The sequence below is a fragment of the Nestor notabilis genome, unplaced genomic scaffold, assembly GCF_000696875.1.
Source record: "Nestor notabilis isolate BGI_N333 unplaced genomic scaffold, ASM69687v1 scaffold878, whole genome shotgun sequence".
Lineage (NCBI taxonomy): Eukaryota > Metazoa > Chordata > Aves > Psittaciformes > Psittacidae > Nestor > Nestor notabilis.
In genome coordinates, this window is record NW_009939394.1 from 43,399 (window position 1) to 57,780 (window position 14,382).

Sequence of the window (14,382 nt, forward strand, 5' to 3'; positions counted from 1 at the left end):
TGATTTCCTGTGAAAGTTAGTGATTGAATGCAGGGGTTTTTTAAAAAAAAAACAACCAACCTTCCGTGCTGTGTACATTAAGTCACAAGTGAGTATTTATTAAAATATATTTTAATTAAAATGTGTATTTAGACTATTATAATTCAAAGTTTTAATTTACTTTAAAGTTTTGACAGACAGTACCATAATATTTCTACCCAGGGAACAGTTTTCAATCCTTTACGGTAATGCTTTCAAATTCTACATAAAACTCTCAACCGAGTTTTGTTGGGTTTTTTTAAACAAAACCATACAAAATAATCAACCATTTTTTCTCAGCCATTTAAGCTTCCTGAATGTAGATACTTAAGAACACATGAAAAATGTTTTCTTGTAGCCCACAATTTTGAGGGAATCTGAGACAGAGCAGATATGTCATAATCACGTTAAAAACTACAAGCTCCATTGCCATCTGGTCCTATGTACTTCTACATACTCAGAATAACATCTTTTATATTGAACCAGAAAACAGAAATAAACATTCGCCTGGCTGAAGCTTATTAGAGCCAGTATGAATGAACTTAAATAATCACATTCTGCAGCAAAACGTTCTTGCTTCTGGTAAATTTACCAAAATTTGCGCCAGAGCCCATAACAACAAATGGAGCCAGGGCTTACCTTTACAGAATTTCTTCTGCTAATCTGGGCAGACTTTAGTGTTCTGTACTTACAGCCTACAAAAAAGCCTTCTCAACTGCTACATAGCCTCCCAGTTTTGAGAAATGATGACAAAAAGCAATTATACTTCCTCCTAACAGACGCTGCATCACTGTTAATAGAGCTTTCTGTGCTGGATCATGACAGATATTTGAAAAGCACTTTTAGGATGCTTTAGCATGAAAAGTGTTTATTGAGATCAGGTATTACTAATGTTAGTAATTGTTAGTGAATGCCTGTAAGAAATAAACATACACTACAATGTACTTTTATTTAGAATTACAGCTTCAAATGTATCACAACATTATAAAAATAGCTCACCTATTTTAGTTGCACTGTAAATATTCTCTATGGGAAATACAACCCCTAGTCCATACAACAAGACTTTTGCCAGAGCTGGAATTAGCTGAGTAGTTGTTACAAGAATGTTCACACAGTTTGTCCTGTGGAAGAGAAAATGCAAACATCCCTTTTTAACAAACCAAAACAGAAAAAAAGCCCAAACCAAACCAGCAACAGAAAAAGGAAAACCTTATGCCTCCCATCAGAAACCCTCACTATTATTACTTCCACTTACAAAGAAGGTTATTATCTTTTTCCATCTTACAGGAAAGCAAAGTAGTGGCATGATCATACTAGAACAAGGAGTTAGGAGGTCCTCCAGGTTCAGCATTTTGCCCACCAGGCCAGGCAGCTTTTTCTAGATCATCAGCAGACATCCTACAGTTTCCTAACTACCCCATACTCTTTGTACTCACCTTGAATGAATAAGAGTGAGTGCTTTCAGTGCAAGTGTTAACCAAGAATCTGTCAAAGCTTCAATTTCTGCTCTTAGTTGTAACCAAGCCTCTCTTTTTGCTGGACCAAGAAGACCTGTAGAGTAGATAAGGGCATTTCTGCACTGAAATTAAGTAACATTCTGTCATTTTCCTTTGCTTTCATTAGCTCAGAGACAATTTTCCATACACTGCAAACTAAATAGATCACTGAATACTACCATGTTAAAAAAAGCAACATAAAGCAAAAGTCCTTCCCTTTTACTACTTTTATATTTGTTAGATACTCCAGAGTCACTTGCCTCCGACATTATTTTTGTAGGTATTATATATTTCTTTTACTCGTCTGTAGCGGAAAGCCAATTTTCGCATCCAGTCCACTCCTCCACGCACCCCTGTTGCAAGGCACAAATTTGCACTGGTGGCAGCTGCGGGAAAGCCGTCTGTTCCAAAGTTGTAGGTGCTAGTCAGAGATACGAAAATCCTCAGATTAACAACAGGCAACATGCTACATTCAACCACCCCTTTGCTGGGTTGGGAAGGCTAGGACAGCTAAGAGGAGAGAGGGCTACTGTAACCGTTACAGCAGTTCATCACTTTCCCAGGAAGGAACTTGCAAAGCAACATTGTATCTCGCTCAGTTCTCTTGTACCTTAAATCTTGACCATTGTCGTCTGAAGACACATCATCAATGTGAACCTGGTCGCATTCCTAAGGCAAGAGAAAGACTTTATAATTTTCTTGATCTTGCAAATCACAAAAGTAAAACTGTAAAACACTATGAACAGTCTACTCATCAGATATTTTTAATTGTGGAAATCAGTAGATGGCAGTCTTGTTAAAACAACTATTTTACCTATTCCTTGTGCTCATTTCTTAAAATAAATGCACACCATCATTAGCTACTACTGTTAAATGGCTTTCCAAAAACACATTTTTGTGTTTAGAAAGGAAAGTGGTTAAAAACAATTAGCATGTGTGTTCCATAAACGTTCTTGCAGCCTTTCAGGTACCTTAAAACATCATGCTGCTCAAAGCTGATTCAGTCAGTGCATAAGTGTAACTGAAACCAGACATTTTGGTAAATGTAACATATTAGAAAAATTAAACCTGATGCTAACCGCCAATGAAATTATGACCTCTGATTGCTGTTGAGCCACACACCAACACAGCCTGAGGCCAGTGTTTCAGAGGAGCGCAGATGAAAAATCTGTTCCTAGTTTGCCATTCATTTGAGAGTTGTGAGTTTCCTTCTCTCTCTTTGGTCTTAGTGCATGAAAGCAGCATGCCAAGATGAAGAAAATCTGAACAGAAATAGCCAAATCAAACCACCTTTCTTCAGCGACTATACGCAATCTAACACAGCGCACTCATAATTAGCTTTGTCCATCATTAAATTAAAAATTGTAATGCATATTGTTCATCCACAAAAAAGAAAAAACCCATTAGAACATTACTATTAACAAGTTAACTTTTGGCAGGAAAACAAATAAACCTCTGGCACTCTAGATCAATCTCAATTCAGCGCTTGAAACAATAATGGATTTCAATTATTTTAATAATTTCCTCTTCTCTCTTTTAATGTGAAGTCCTACAACAAACATGATGTATTTTAAACACGAAAATACTGCAATCCTTTATTTTTGTGTTACTGCTTTCCTCTGAACAAATTTTTCTCTCTCCATGGATTTGTGAGGAAGGGAGGGAAGATAGAAGTGGAAAGAAACTCAAACCAGCTGTTCCCTAACAGAATTAAAATCATGACCCTCAACCCTTTTTCTAAAACATCTATTTTCCAGCCAACCCTCTCCCAGCAAGCAGCAAGCTCCAAGGAGGAAAAGACTTTGACCCTGTAACCTTCTCCTCCTCTCCTGAGGTCAACAACCTCAGATAAGAAAAAAGCTGAAGAAGTCTCTTTGGCCTCACATGATGGCTGTGGATTCTAGATTTTTAAAAGCATAGGTCTACAAAAATTACCTCAGAAACTTTTCTAATGATTCGAATAATTAAATATGGTCTTTTGCACATATAATTATTCTTACTGTAATGTGTACTCTTTTCTATTTTATGCATAGGTAGCTTATGCTAGAGAGAGACATAAGAGTGACAACCAGCACAGGAAAGACAACACTACATTTGTTCATATTTAACTACCATATAGTGAATTTCCTCCTCAGGCAGACAAAATGTATTAGATGTACAGACACAGCTGAAACTACAAGTGTGAACATATGTTGCCAGGCTTTGAAAATCAACCCGGCTAAAAAGAAAAAAGAAAAGAAAAAAAAGATGGAAGCTTCTTCAGCAAGTTATCAAATTCACAGAAATTAAGTTTTCGTTTTGTTTAAAACTGAAAGCAACTGTCCACCCAAAAGCCTACAAAATTAACAATTCAAATATAAACTGAGTGTAAGCTAACAAAGGTACACCCTCCTGCATCCATGAGTTTCCCATTTTAGTTATTTTTCCACTGCTCAGTGACTTCTCAAATTCTCCAAGGATAGCAAACTTAAGCTTGAGTTGTCAATATAGCAGTGAAAATTATCAATTCAATAGACTTCTCCCCAGCTTGGAAACTATGAATGACAACTGGAAAAGCTGCTACAGAAAAGGATTCAAAAATAGAAATCTGTTAGAATTTGTTTAGTAACCACAAAACTAAAGGAAGAAATAGAAGCTCATCTTCTCAGCAAACTTCCAAATTTAACTCTTTCAGGCAAAAGATAAAGGCAGGAAGGAAGAGACCACTACAGTTTAGATTCCACAATTTGAGATGACCTGAGGACTTAGAACTTTAATTTACAGTGTAAGGTCTTGCGACTATCACAAGCTCTGGGACATCACAGACATCCTCCCCTTCTGTCTAACCATCTGCTTGGTAGTTAGAAAGAACTGAAACAATACATTAGAAACAGAAATCATGGTAGTGCAAGAAAGGGATTTTGGAGACAAAAACCCAGAAAAGAAATCAGAGACTAAAAATTGGTGGGTAAAGGTATAGAAACAGTGTCAAGAAAGCAAGCAAAGTGAAGACAAGGTCACAAACATCACAAATCTCAGGTGAAATACTGAATATAATGGAAAGAGATAGTATCCTCTTTTGTCAGGAATAAAAGAAGAAAAAATCAAGTCAGGAGGGGAATAAAGTAAAATTAAAGCACAAGAGATATGTGTTATAATTTGGAAAGGATTAAAGACCAATGTGATTGACACTATGCTACAACTAAAGGAAGGTCACAAACAGTGCACGACTGTTTTGTTCCTCTTGAGTGGCAGGACATGGCTTTGAGGCTAAATGTGAGCTTTGAGTGCCAGGTATTTTTCACGCTGTCTAGCTGGCTCGGACTTTGGGCTAATGAGTGATGGGTACATTTTTCAATCCTGCACATGGGAAGGAAAACCCCTCATTTAGCAATTGCTCTTTTAGCAGTAAAGTTATTTAGAAATAACTCTTCAAAGAAGCCATTTACCTGCCCACGACTAATTGATCTGGTCCAACGTTCCTTCAGAACACCTTGTATTTGTTTTTACCTGCTTGCTTTGTATGTAGCATGTTGCTCATGAGCAAAGACTACCTGAGACACTGTTCAGTCCCCTGATTAGATGTAAGCAAGCACCCATGTATTCAACATTTTAAAACTGCAGTTAACTCAATATGCACCATAATCAGGGATAAGCTAAGATGAAGTTTGACCAACAAATAAAGTATGCACTTCCAACCAGTACATTTTTCAAAGATATATTTTAATTAAATATAAAAATTCATAAGGTCTTGAAGTACTTCCCCAAAAAGCTCCTGTGACGAGAGCCAATTCAGAGCTAAACAGCATGTTTACCATTTCAAACTTTTACAGATATATTTGACACTTTAGTAAAATATTCATAGGAAGTACAGTATTGGTATCTTCCCCTCAATTTCTTTGGCAAAGCGATTCCTGAAATTAATATTGAAAATCCCTGTAGGAACACCATAAATACATGTTATTTATGCATATGTATTTTATTATGATAGAATCAATTTAACAGTCAGCTCCAAAGCAGAATATTAGAATTGTTGAATTCTTTTTTAAAATAGGCTCAATTGGCAAGTAAGAAGCAAAATATCCTGTGGTTTATGTGTAAAGATTGTGCAGCTAGCTGTTTTGCTCTTAAAAGTGTTGACCTTGCAGCTTCAGTATATCCAGTTCGAAATCTTCATGAGAGGCTACAAGTGATGACATGTTCATACTGAAGGTTTGGATTTCAGTCAGACAGGCTGAGATGCAGCTCTGCACTTTGGGATCAATCCCTGGAAAGCAAAATGCACTTGGTATATTCCAGGGAGAGTACTTTCAGGAGGGCAAAGCATTAGATGTCTAAATCCTGTTCCCATACAGGTCTACCTAATTTGCACTGATTTTAATTAAACCGTTGCCAGAGTGATTAATTTTAATTTGAAAACTAGAGTTGGGCTACTAAAACATGCAGAAATTTTAAAAGCCCTTACTCATGGTGCCACAGGCACGTTCTGTGTATGGGGGCAGACATAGGATAGGACAGGTATTCACAAAGGGTAATTGAGTCTAGGGAAGTGGCACTGCTCTGTTTCAGAACTCTGCTGCAGATCTCTTGGTGTCATGGCCAGATATCATAGGGCAGGCTGGTCAGAAACCTGAATCGATTGGGTTTTCTTACAATGAGCACACTAGCTTGATGGGTGCTGTGGGAAATGGCAGAAGATTGGGGCTGGTTGGTGGGAGTGGGACTGGTTCTCCTGGCAGCAGCCTAGCAGCTGCCCAAGGCAGCACCCCCAGAGCTATGTCAAATAAGTGGCGTCTGGAAGCTGGGGGGGTTTGTTCAAAAGGTTTCATGGGGACTTACATTTTAAGAAAGAATTTGAGTCAGAAGAAAATTCATCTTCTGCAAAGGGAGAGAGCAAGTCTTGGAACAGCAGCACGGAAGAGAGCAAGCTGTGAAATGCAGGAGGATTTAAAAGCTCATAGGAGGGAGACCCCAGCAAAAGCTATTGTCAAGGGAGAGGAAGGAGACATTTCCTAAATAATTTTAAACTGCAAGTTTGGATGAGGGAGGACACTATATAGGTGATATAAAACATTAGTAACATGCCCAAAGCATGCTTAGAGCAACAATATTAATGGTGATATTGGGGGCTGTCTGTGGACTTACCAATTAGCCTCAGGGAAAATGAGAGTGTCAGCATGTGTAACTCAGCAAGCCTACCTACAAGAGTTCAAGAAATTTCTGTCCATGCCATCCTTTGCTGTTCTCTCACAGCAGGGAGGTTGGAACTAGATGATCTTAAGGTCCTTTCCAACCCTAACTATTCTATGATTCTATGATCTGGCTTGCACGGATCCATGTGTTTGTGTCCCTCAGAAGTTTTAGTGTCACAACTGGTAGCTTAGCTTGAAACAGATCTCCTGCAGCAGCTCACTTAAACCAACAGATATTGCATGGAGTAACTAAGACTTGTTGCTACATTCCCTTCCATCAGCTCTGCTCTGGGGCTTGAAGCAGCAGCAGATACGTGCTTGCAGGAGCTCCTTGAAACTGCTGCAATCCTTTGCTAAGTGAAAATATGTCTCCGGTGAAATGCAGTAAGTCAAAGAAAAACAACAATCAATAATGAATGACTAGATGAGCCTAGCTGAAGACTTGTACATGGAAACCTTGTATCTTCTCCTTTCTCCATTCCCAAAGCATTTGCTAACTCCTTCCTGCTAACTTTTCCTCCTTCTCATTTCTGTTTTTGTGTGACGAGCCAAAAACTCCCAGAGATGCTCCACAGTCATCATTCACAGCTCCTAAAATGCCTGGACCTATGTAGTCTTCTGGAATAATTCCTTTAAACTAACTTAAGATCTTTATAAAGATTCATATGCAAAGCATTAAGTTATGGCAGAAATGTTCTCCAAATATTTATATTACTTTGCTCCTTCACTACCACCCGTCAAGTTGTGCACTTCTGCCATAATTATGTAAAATATGCCTCACTACTCAATTTACTGTAGGAAAATTAATAATAATAATAAAAAAAGAGATTAAGGCTGCTACAAGAGTTCCTCTTATCTGTGCCAATACTACATGCCAAGTGGAGTGACGTAATGGCTAGCGTGCTGATCCTCTACATTTCATGTTACAAACCCAACAAAAATAAATCTAATAATTCTGCCGTCTTTGAATAATCACTGACTGTAAGATAACTCTGGACGAGTTTGCACATTATGAAAAGGAATAATGTGAATAATATTATGATCATAACCTCAGAGGATGCCAAAGTAATACAGTACCAAAACTGCTGATTATAGCTAAAACACATTTCCACATTTGGTTAATCATCCTAATTTACCGTGAGAAAACTAACACTGCACTGTCAACTAATTGTTTCAATGCCTTAGTCTGCAAAGTCAAATAAGAGAGTGAAACCCACCCCCAACCAACAACCACCCTTTAGAAGAAGCTAATTTCATTTTGCCTTTACATCAGCATGCCCATTGAGACAGCCTGGAAGCTGGCCAACTCACAGGAAATGATTGCTGGGATTCTCTGCTCCTCTCATATCTGTCATTACGCAATTATATCCACTGCTTCATTTTCCCTACTGAACAGTAGAGAATTTGGTCATGTACATGTGAGAACAGATCTGGCATAACAAGTTAAAGCTGCAATCCTTTATAAATGTGATGTATCTGAAAAAAACTTAATTGAAAAAAAAATCCTTAAGCGTGCACTGCTGTGCTTTTAATGCAGTTTTATGATAGCAGTATCTCTGTTTATGTGTTTTCCAGAAATAAGATATACGCCCTTTAAGATATATACTCCACAAATACTCATCGCTTCTATAAGTCATCACAACATGCTTCTTCAGGAAGCACAGGCTTACAGATTGCCAGAAATTGTTTTTCCAAGCAAAAATTGTGTATTCCAAAGCTGGAATGACCATTTGTGAATGACCATTTTTGATTATAAATCTGTTGGTTTCTACATCTGTTTACTTATAGTTGTGGTTACCTTCCTGCAAAATAAAAAGCAGATTGCTTCAACTAGTCACTATTCTAACTTTAGAAAAATAACACGTAAGGATCCCAACATTATTTAACATCAGTCATTAAACTTGACAAATAAATCTTTGTTTTTCACTTGACTAGAAGGATATCAAAATGTCTGGTATGTGTACAGGTTAGAAAATTGACACTACATAGAACAACAGCACACCTACATCCTGTGTATGTATATATACATAGATGTATGGCCTGTGCCAAACGCTCCTCTACTGTACTTCTGTACTTGATAAATATACAAAACCCCTGCACTTCCTTTCAAGCCGAGGCAACAAAGGCTGAAGCGCTGAACTTCCTAACCCATCATCGCCCAGTGCCTGTTAACATACAGCGCAAATCCATGTGAAAGAGCAGAGACTGTGGTTCGCAGGTTCTCAGCACTGGCACTCAATTGGCAGGACCTGTCATCTCTGTCTAGCCTGCACTTTGTGACCCTAACATTTTCTCTTCTTTCCCACCACAATTACTCAGCACTGAAGAAAAAAGGTGCAGATTACCTGTGGGTCAGGCACAGGATATGAAGAACAAAGAGTTCTTGAAATCCACTTCATTCTGTCTGACAATTTGTGGATGAACAGTCAAGGAATTAAATTGGGCTGTGAAGGCTTTCAAAACACTCCCATTTTAAACTTAAGACTATAAAGAGAAGCTTATAGTGTAAAAAAAAAATAACCCACTCCTCCCCCCCAAAACAAGAAAAAAACATCCCCCAAAATCAAATCCCACCTTTTACTGTTAAAATAGCACATCAAAACTAAAAAAAACAATTTAAGGCTATTAGCTATATGTACTATTAGCTATTATAAACACTAAGGACTAAGAACTGAAATTATTTAACAGACTTATTTTCATACCCAATGACTCTGAAGCGCTCTCTTGCACTAAACACATAACCCTTTTAGAATGCTTAATGGATGCCATTCTTTTCTAATGGAAAAAGTGATTAAAATCCTATTTTGCTTGATCATATGAACAAGTGCATTTGGATTGAATATGATACTACTAAAGTAAACAGTGTTTGTTCCAAAACAAATACAGCTCTTATTCTGCAACTTGTGTTTATTGAAGTAGCTACACTAAAATCAAGGTTTACATTTTCATTTCAGCTGCAACTTGTAACTGGAAGAATCCAATTTAAAACATGTCCTAAAAAAGTATCTATATAGCAAATCTAATGTGCCAGTTACATTCCCACAGCAAAAGAAAACTATTTTGCTAGTTGTCTTTTCATCGTAAGTGTCATGAAGCAGGTATTTCAAGGACCGATAGTGTCTCGGTATATTTTACTCAATACATTGAAATGTTTCTATTGAAAAGGAAGATCAAAATGTAAAACTAGACTGCTAGCAAAGCTTGGGACAATCACAGTAAGTGCAGTCCTCCAAACCCCAGAGCTTTCTTGCTTGCTTTAGGGTGCAGATTTGTTGATTGGGTTCCAGTTCAGAGACACTCCCTATCGTTCTGAATATGCTCATTACATTCCAGTTGTTCAGATAAGATAAAACATAAAACTATTCTATTTCTATAAGGTATGATCTTAATCAGGGAAATGTTAGAGAGTGCCTCTCTAGCAAACAATTCTTGCTGTAACTCTGACAGAATAATTTGTTATTCTATTTCTGTATAGTTTGCAAGAAAAGAGAAGGGGAGGATGAAAGAGAAAGAATTTTAGCCATAGATAGAAATGGCTAAATAAGACTCGAGTTCATCTGTTTAAAGAGTCTGTGTCACTCCTGGAAAGGACACTATTAAGTTCAAAATGTCAAATTCGCCTTATTTTAAAAGCTCAGCACTTCACACTGTAAATACCTTCTTTACAACATGATTCATGTTATCTGTGGATATATACCTTTACAAAAAGAAAAAAATTCTATGACTAATGAAAGCCAGTGAAAATAAAATATGAATGTGTTTAAAGAAGTAACAAAAGCCATGAACCTGGTCAGCATGTAATGAATGCTGACCAAACTCAATTCCCAAACTTATTAACTTGAAAGTATACTTTTAGGAACATACACATTTTATTGAAACTATATACCAAAGGTTGTTCAAATATATTTAAATTTTAAACAATTTCAAAATTAAACTTATAAAAAGAATGATTTTTCCACATAAGCCTGAAAACAGTATCTCGCATCTCAGTAAATGAGAGGTTCACATGGAAATTTTCACCAGAAGATGTGAACTCTCTCTTTCAGTCCCAGGTGACCAATTAATTTAAACTTGCTGTGCCTTGATGCTGTTGATGATCTCCTAAATATGTATGTTTAAATGAAAGCTACAATGCTTCGGGCTAGCAAGTCTTCCATCCTTGTAATTATCTGCTAATGGGGCAAAGACTGGGATTAAAATTCTCTCTGCTAACCTCACCAGTAGAGACAGCTAAAACATTTGCTCCTATGGGTAGCCTGAAGACCTCTGTACAACTCTCTGCATTTTTCTCCTTTTCTTTCCCCTCTCAGTGTTGTGGGGCAGATGTTGACCCCTGTGCCACTTCACAGTGGCAGAAGCAGGCACTGAGCTGAGGCACCACTGCCCTGCGCAGATGGAGCAGAGGACCATCTGCTTCACCAGAGCTCTAGGATCTGTAATCAGGACAGAGTACCAGGCAGATAGTCAAGAGTTTTAGTGCCACCTTACAGCCTGACATTTAGAGAAAGGGAGAAGCAATAGGAAGGTAAATAAAAAGATAAAGTGATGCTATAAATTCAGTAGGCTCCCATGTATTTCAGCTGAGCTGCATGTGTACAAAGACCACTCTATCTGATTTTCTTGAGAAAGGAAATCATGCAGGACCTATTTTCAGTGGCACCTAGTTTGAAGGTACTCATGACTGGCCACACGAAAGAAGTGGTTAATAAGCTGCATAAGCCTATAGGAGTGATCTCAAGTAAGCTAAGGAGGTATTTGTTATTCTTTGTAGCTCTAACACTCATGGAACCACAGCAGCACATTCCACAACAGTTAGCCATCATGCATTTTGGATGGGTCAAAGCTTTTACCTGGGTTTTGCACACACCAACAAAGCCACAGTTCTGCCTATGAATGAAGACTTTGTTTTGCATTTCTGTTCATTTACCTACAGCTATATGTGCATCGTAATTTAGTCCCACATTCAAGAACTGGAACTTCATGAGCTTTCTGCAAGTCACCCATGGTTGTAGTACCACATAGATGAGAAACTATTTCCAGTCATTCCATCATATACATATCAGGGAAAATTCCTTACCATGATTTGTATTTCCTTTCCTTTCTCTCCTTCCTTCCTGCAGTGAAACTGAGCTGTTCCTGGATTGCTACTGTGGAAAATGAAATGCAAATAGATGGGCTTTGTGTCTCAGTCTGAATGTGCTAAAATGACTGCTGCAATGCCTGCTGGAAGGTAGTCCACAATTGTTGATGGGTTATTATAAACTGAACTCTTTCACTCTTCATAGGATTTAAAGTACCTTAAAAACTAGGTTTACATCTACAGATAATGTAGTGTTGCAAAAAAAAAGGCTCTAATAATGCTTTTGGAATAATCACATACAGCTTTCCAAGACCCCTCTGTTGCTGAAGGTGAACTATCCAAAGTTGAATCACAGGTTCCTCATAAAGCACATCTAGCCACAGTCTGGTCAGGAGGTTCTCATTACAGACGTTACAAACATCAAGAGCAGGGGAACTCTTGTTTTAGCCAAAGAAGAAAAGGCATTGTTGAATAGATATTCCTCTGTAGGGCCCCAGATGACTCTACTCTGGGTGACCAGGGATTAGCTGAGCTGCCATCCTTATGGTATTTGGCGGTAGGTGGGAGATTCTTATTCAACAGGCTTATTCAACAGCCTTTCCTGTAATTATTTTGGACTTTTTTAGTTCGATTGTCCATAAATCTATTTTCAGTATGTTCTACAGCCCTTTCTACCTGTTTTTGCAATAAGTGACTACAACTGTTTCTTATTCAATGTCCAGCTAACCAATTAGGAAGTAGAGGGTCAAAGGTTTGCTAAGACTTTCCCGGATCCATCCTCTAATCACAGCCAAATCTTATATTCTTACTTTTTGTATTACCAGCAATAAATGTTCACATGACCAACATGAATGACTATATTCAACAATCACCAAGAGCCCACTCTGCTTTCAGCTGCACCTTTAACTATCACGCTCTTTCGAAAACTGTTCTCAAACAAAAACCATTTCTTTCATAGATTGTTTCTAAGCATTTCTAGTGAAGAAATATTGTTTAGAATATCAAAGAATGCACATGGTATTCTTCTGGTTTGAGAGAATGCAAAATGTAATGTTCTTAAGAAATTTGTATTCTTTGGCATCATCTTAGTCAATATTTACTTTTGGGTCAGTAAAACCACTTTAACTCAAGAGAGGTTAATCACCTATCAACAACCCTGTTGCTCTGAACTGGATAAATAATTTTCGTTTCCTGACATTGACATAGCTAGGTTGATTTTTGTCTTTGCTGGTACATCACTGGTGATCCCAGCACAACAAAGCAAATTGATGCCACAAGGCTACACCGAGGTCTTGCAATGCTCTGAGACAAGTTTGCAAATGAAATGTTTTAAATAGAGCAGGGTTAATTGTGCATGAGGAAAACAAAGAGCAGGAAGCACTCAAACCTGCTGTGTTTACCTCTCAAATAGCCCCTACGTATTGCTTAAAAAAAGAAATCCCAACCAAAACAGTAAGAAACCCCTTCATAATCCAACAACTTTCTTTATGGATGATCAAACAATTAAACCCCATAAAGCTGCCGTATGGTTTGGGGATAATCATTAAATTCTATGCAATTTTTCTCCTCATCTTGAGTGGAAGATAATGCCATCTCAAATGGAGGTGCTACAGACTTAATCAATGGTTTAATCTTTGAAGCATTCTGAAAGCTTATCACAAACCGAACCTAAATGCAGTAACTGTTAGTACCAACTAATTTAATTAGTATTTTAATGCATTCTCCATCACATTTCCCTTCTAATAATATTACTTCAAAAAACATAAAGTTAAAAATAGACAAGTGAAACTAAGAATAAAATTTATGAAGATTGTAATTACAACTAGTATATATATTATTTAAATAACAATAAAATTAATAAAATGAGAATTTTTTTCTCTTTTCTCCTGAATTATTTTAATTCATACCTATCAGTATTTGATGTTATCTCAAGGACAACGGCATACCTTTGCAGTAATTTTACTGATTTCTGAAGCATTATTTCACACCCCTGCAATTGGAAGCCTAGAAGTATCACTTGCTCTATGAACAAGAGAAATGGAAGCTATTAAATGATACACACAATCACAATAAACTTGTTTTGGAACAGCAGTACTTAGAGGAGTAAGACTCTGATTTATTGTTGTCTAATTTCTTCTTTTTCAATGGGTTACCCCATCATTTTGTAAACATAATTTGTCACCAACACCAGCCAGAGATCTCTGTAACTACTTTTTGCCTTTCTTTCAGATCTGTTATCCCTGCTGAGAGAATCTACTAAAGAAGAATTTTTCATACTGACACCAACTGTAGTCTTGCTGTGAATAACCACATTCCCATAAAAATCATTCCATTTATTGCAAAGTTGTTGGCAGACTATAGGAATAATAGTCAACTCAGGAAACCTTTTATCCTGAAATCACATAGCTTAACCCTTTGCATGACCATATGAAGTTTACACATAAAACTTGTATTACCACACAGCTGATTTAATGCTTTAGTAAAAGCATTTCTGTTGTTGGTAAGTTTTTAAATTTATTTTTTCTTTAAATGAAAAAGAAGAAAAAAAAAGACTGAATTGGAATTTTTTTTTTTCCTTACAGTCTAGAATGTTGTATTTAAAATTACAGACTCTTTA

The 14,382-nt window shown here is 37.2% G+C and overlaps 1 protein-coding gene across 7 annotated transcripts in view; it reads right to left on the reverse strand.

The window, feature by feature from the left end:
- Positions 1-14,382, reverse strand: part of EYA1 (EYA transcriptional coactivator and phosphatase 1) — an 82,666-nt gene that overhangs the window by 10,498 nt on the left and 57,786 nt on the right. For all 7 annotated transcript variants that reach the window (XM_010019817.1, XM_010019816.1, XM_010019815.1 and 4 more), the window contains 4 exons: positions 2,125-2,183; positions 1,775-1,935; positions 1,455-1,569; positions 1,018-1,139 (listed from right to left, as the gene is read on the reverse strand). In XM_010019817.1, the coding sequence (XP_010018119.1) occupies positions 1,018-1,139; positions 1,455-1,569; positions 1,775-1,935; positions 2,125-2,183 (457 nt within the window). The remainder of the gene's footprint in view (positions 1-1,017; positions 1,140-1,454; positions 1,570-1,774; positions 1,936-2,124; positions 2,184-14,382) is intronic.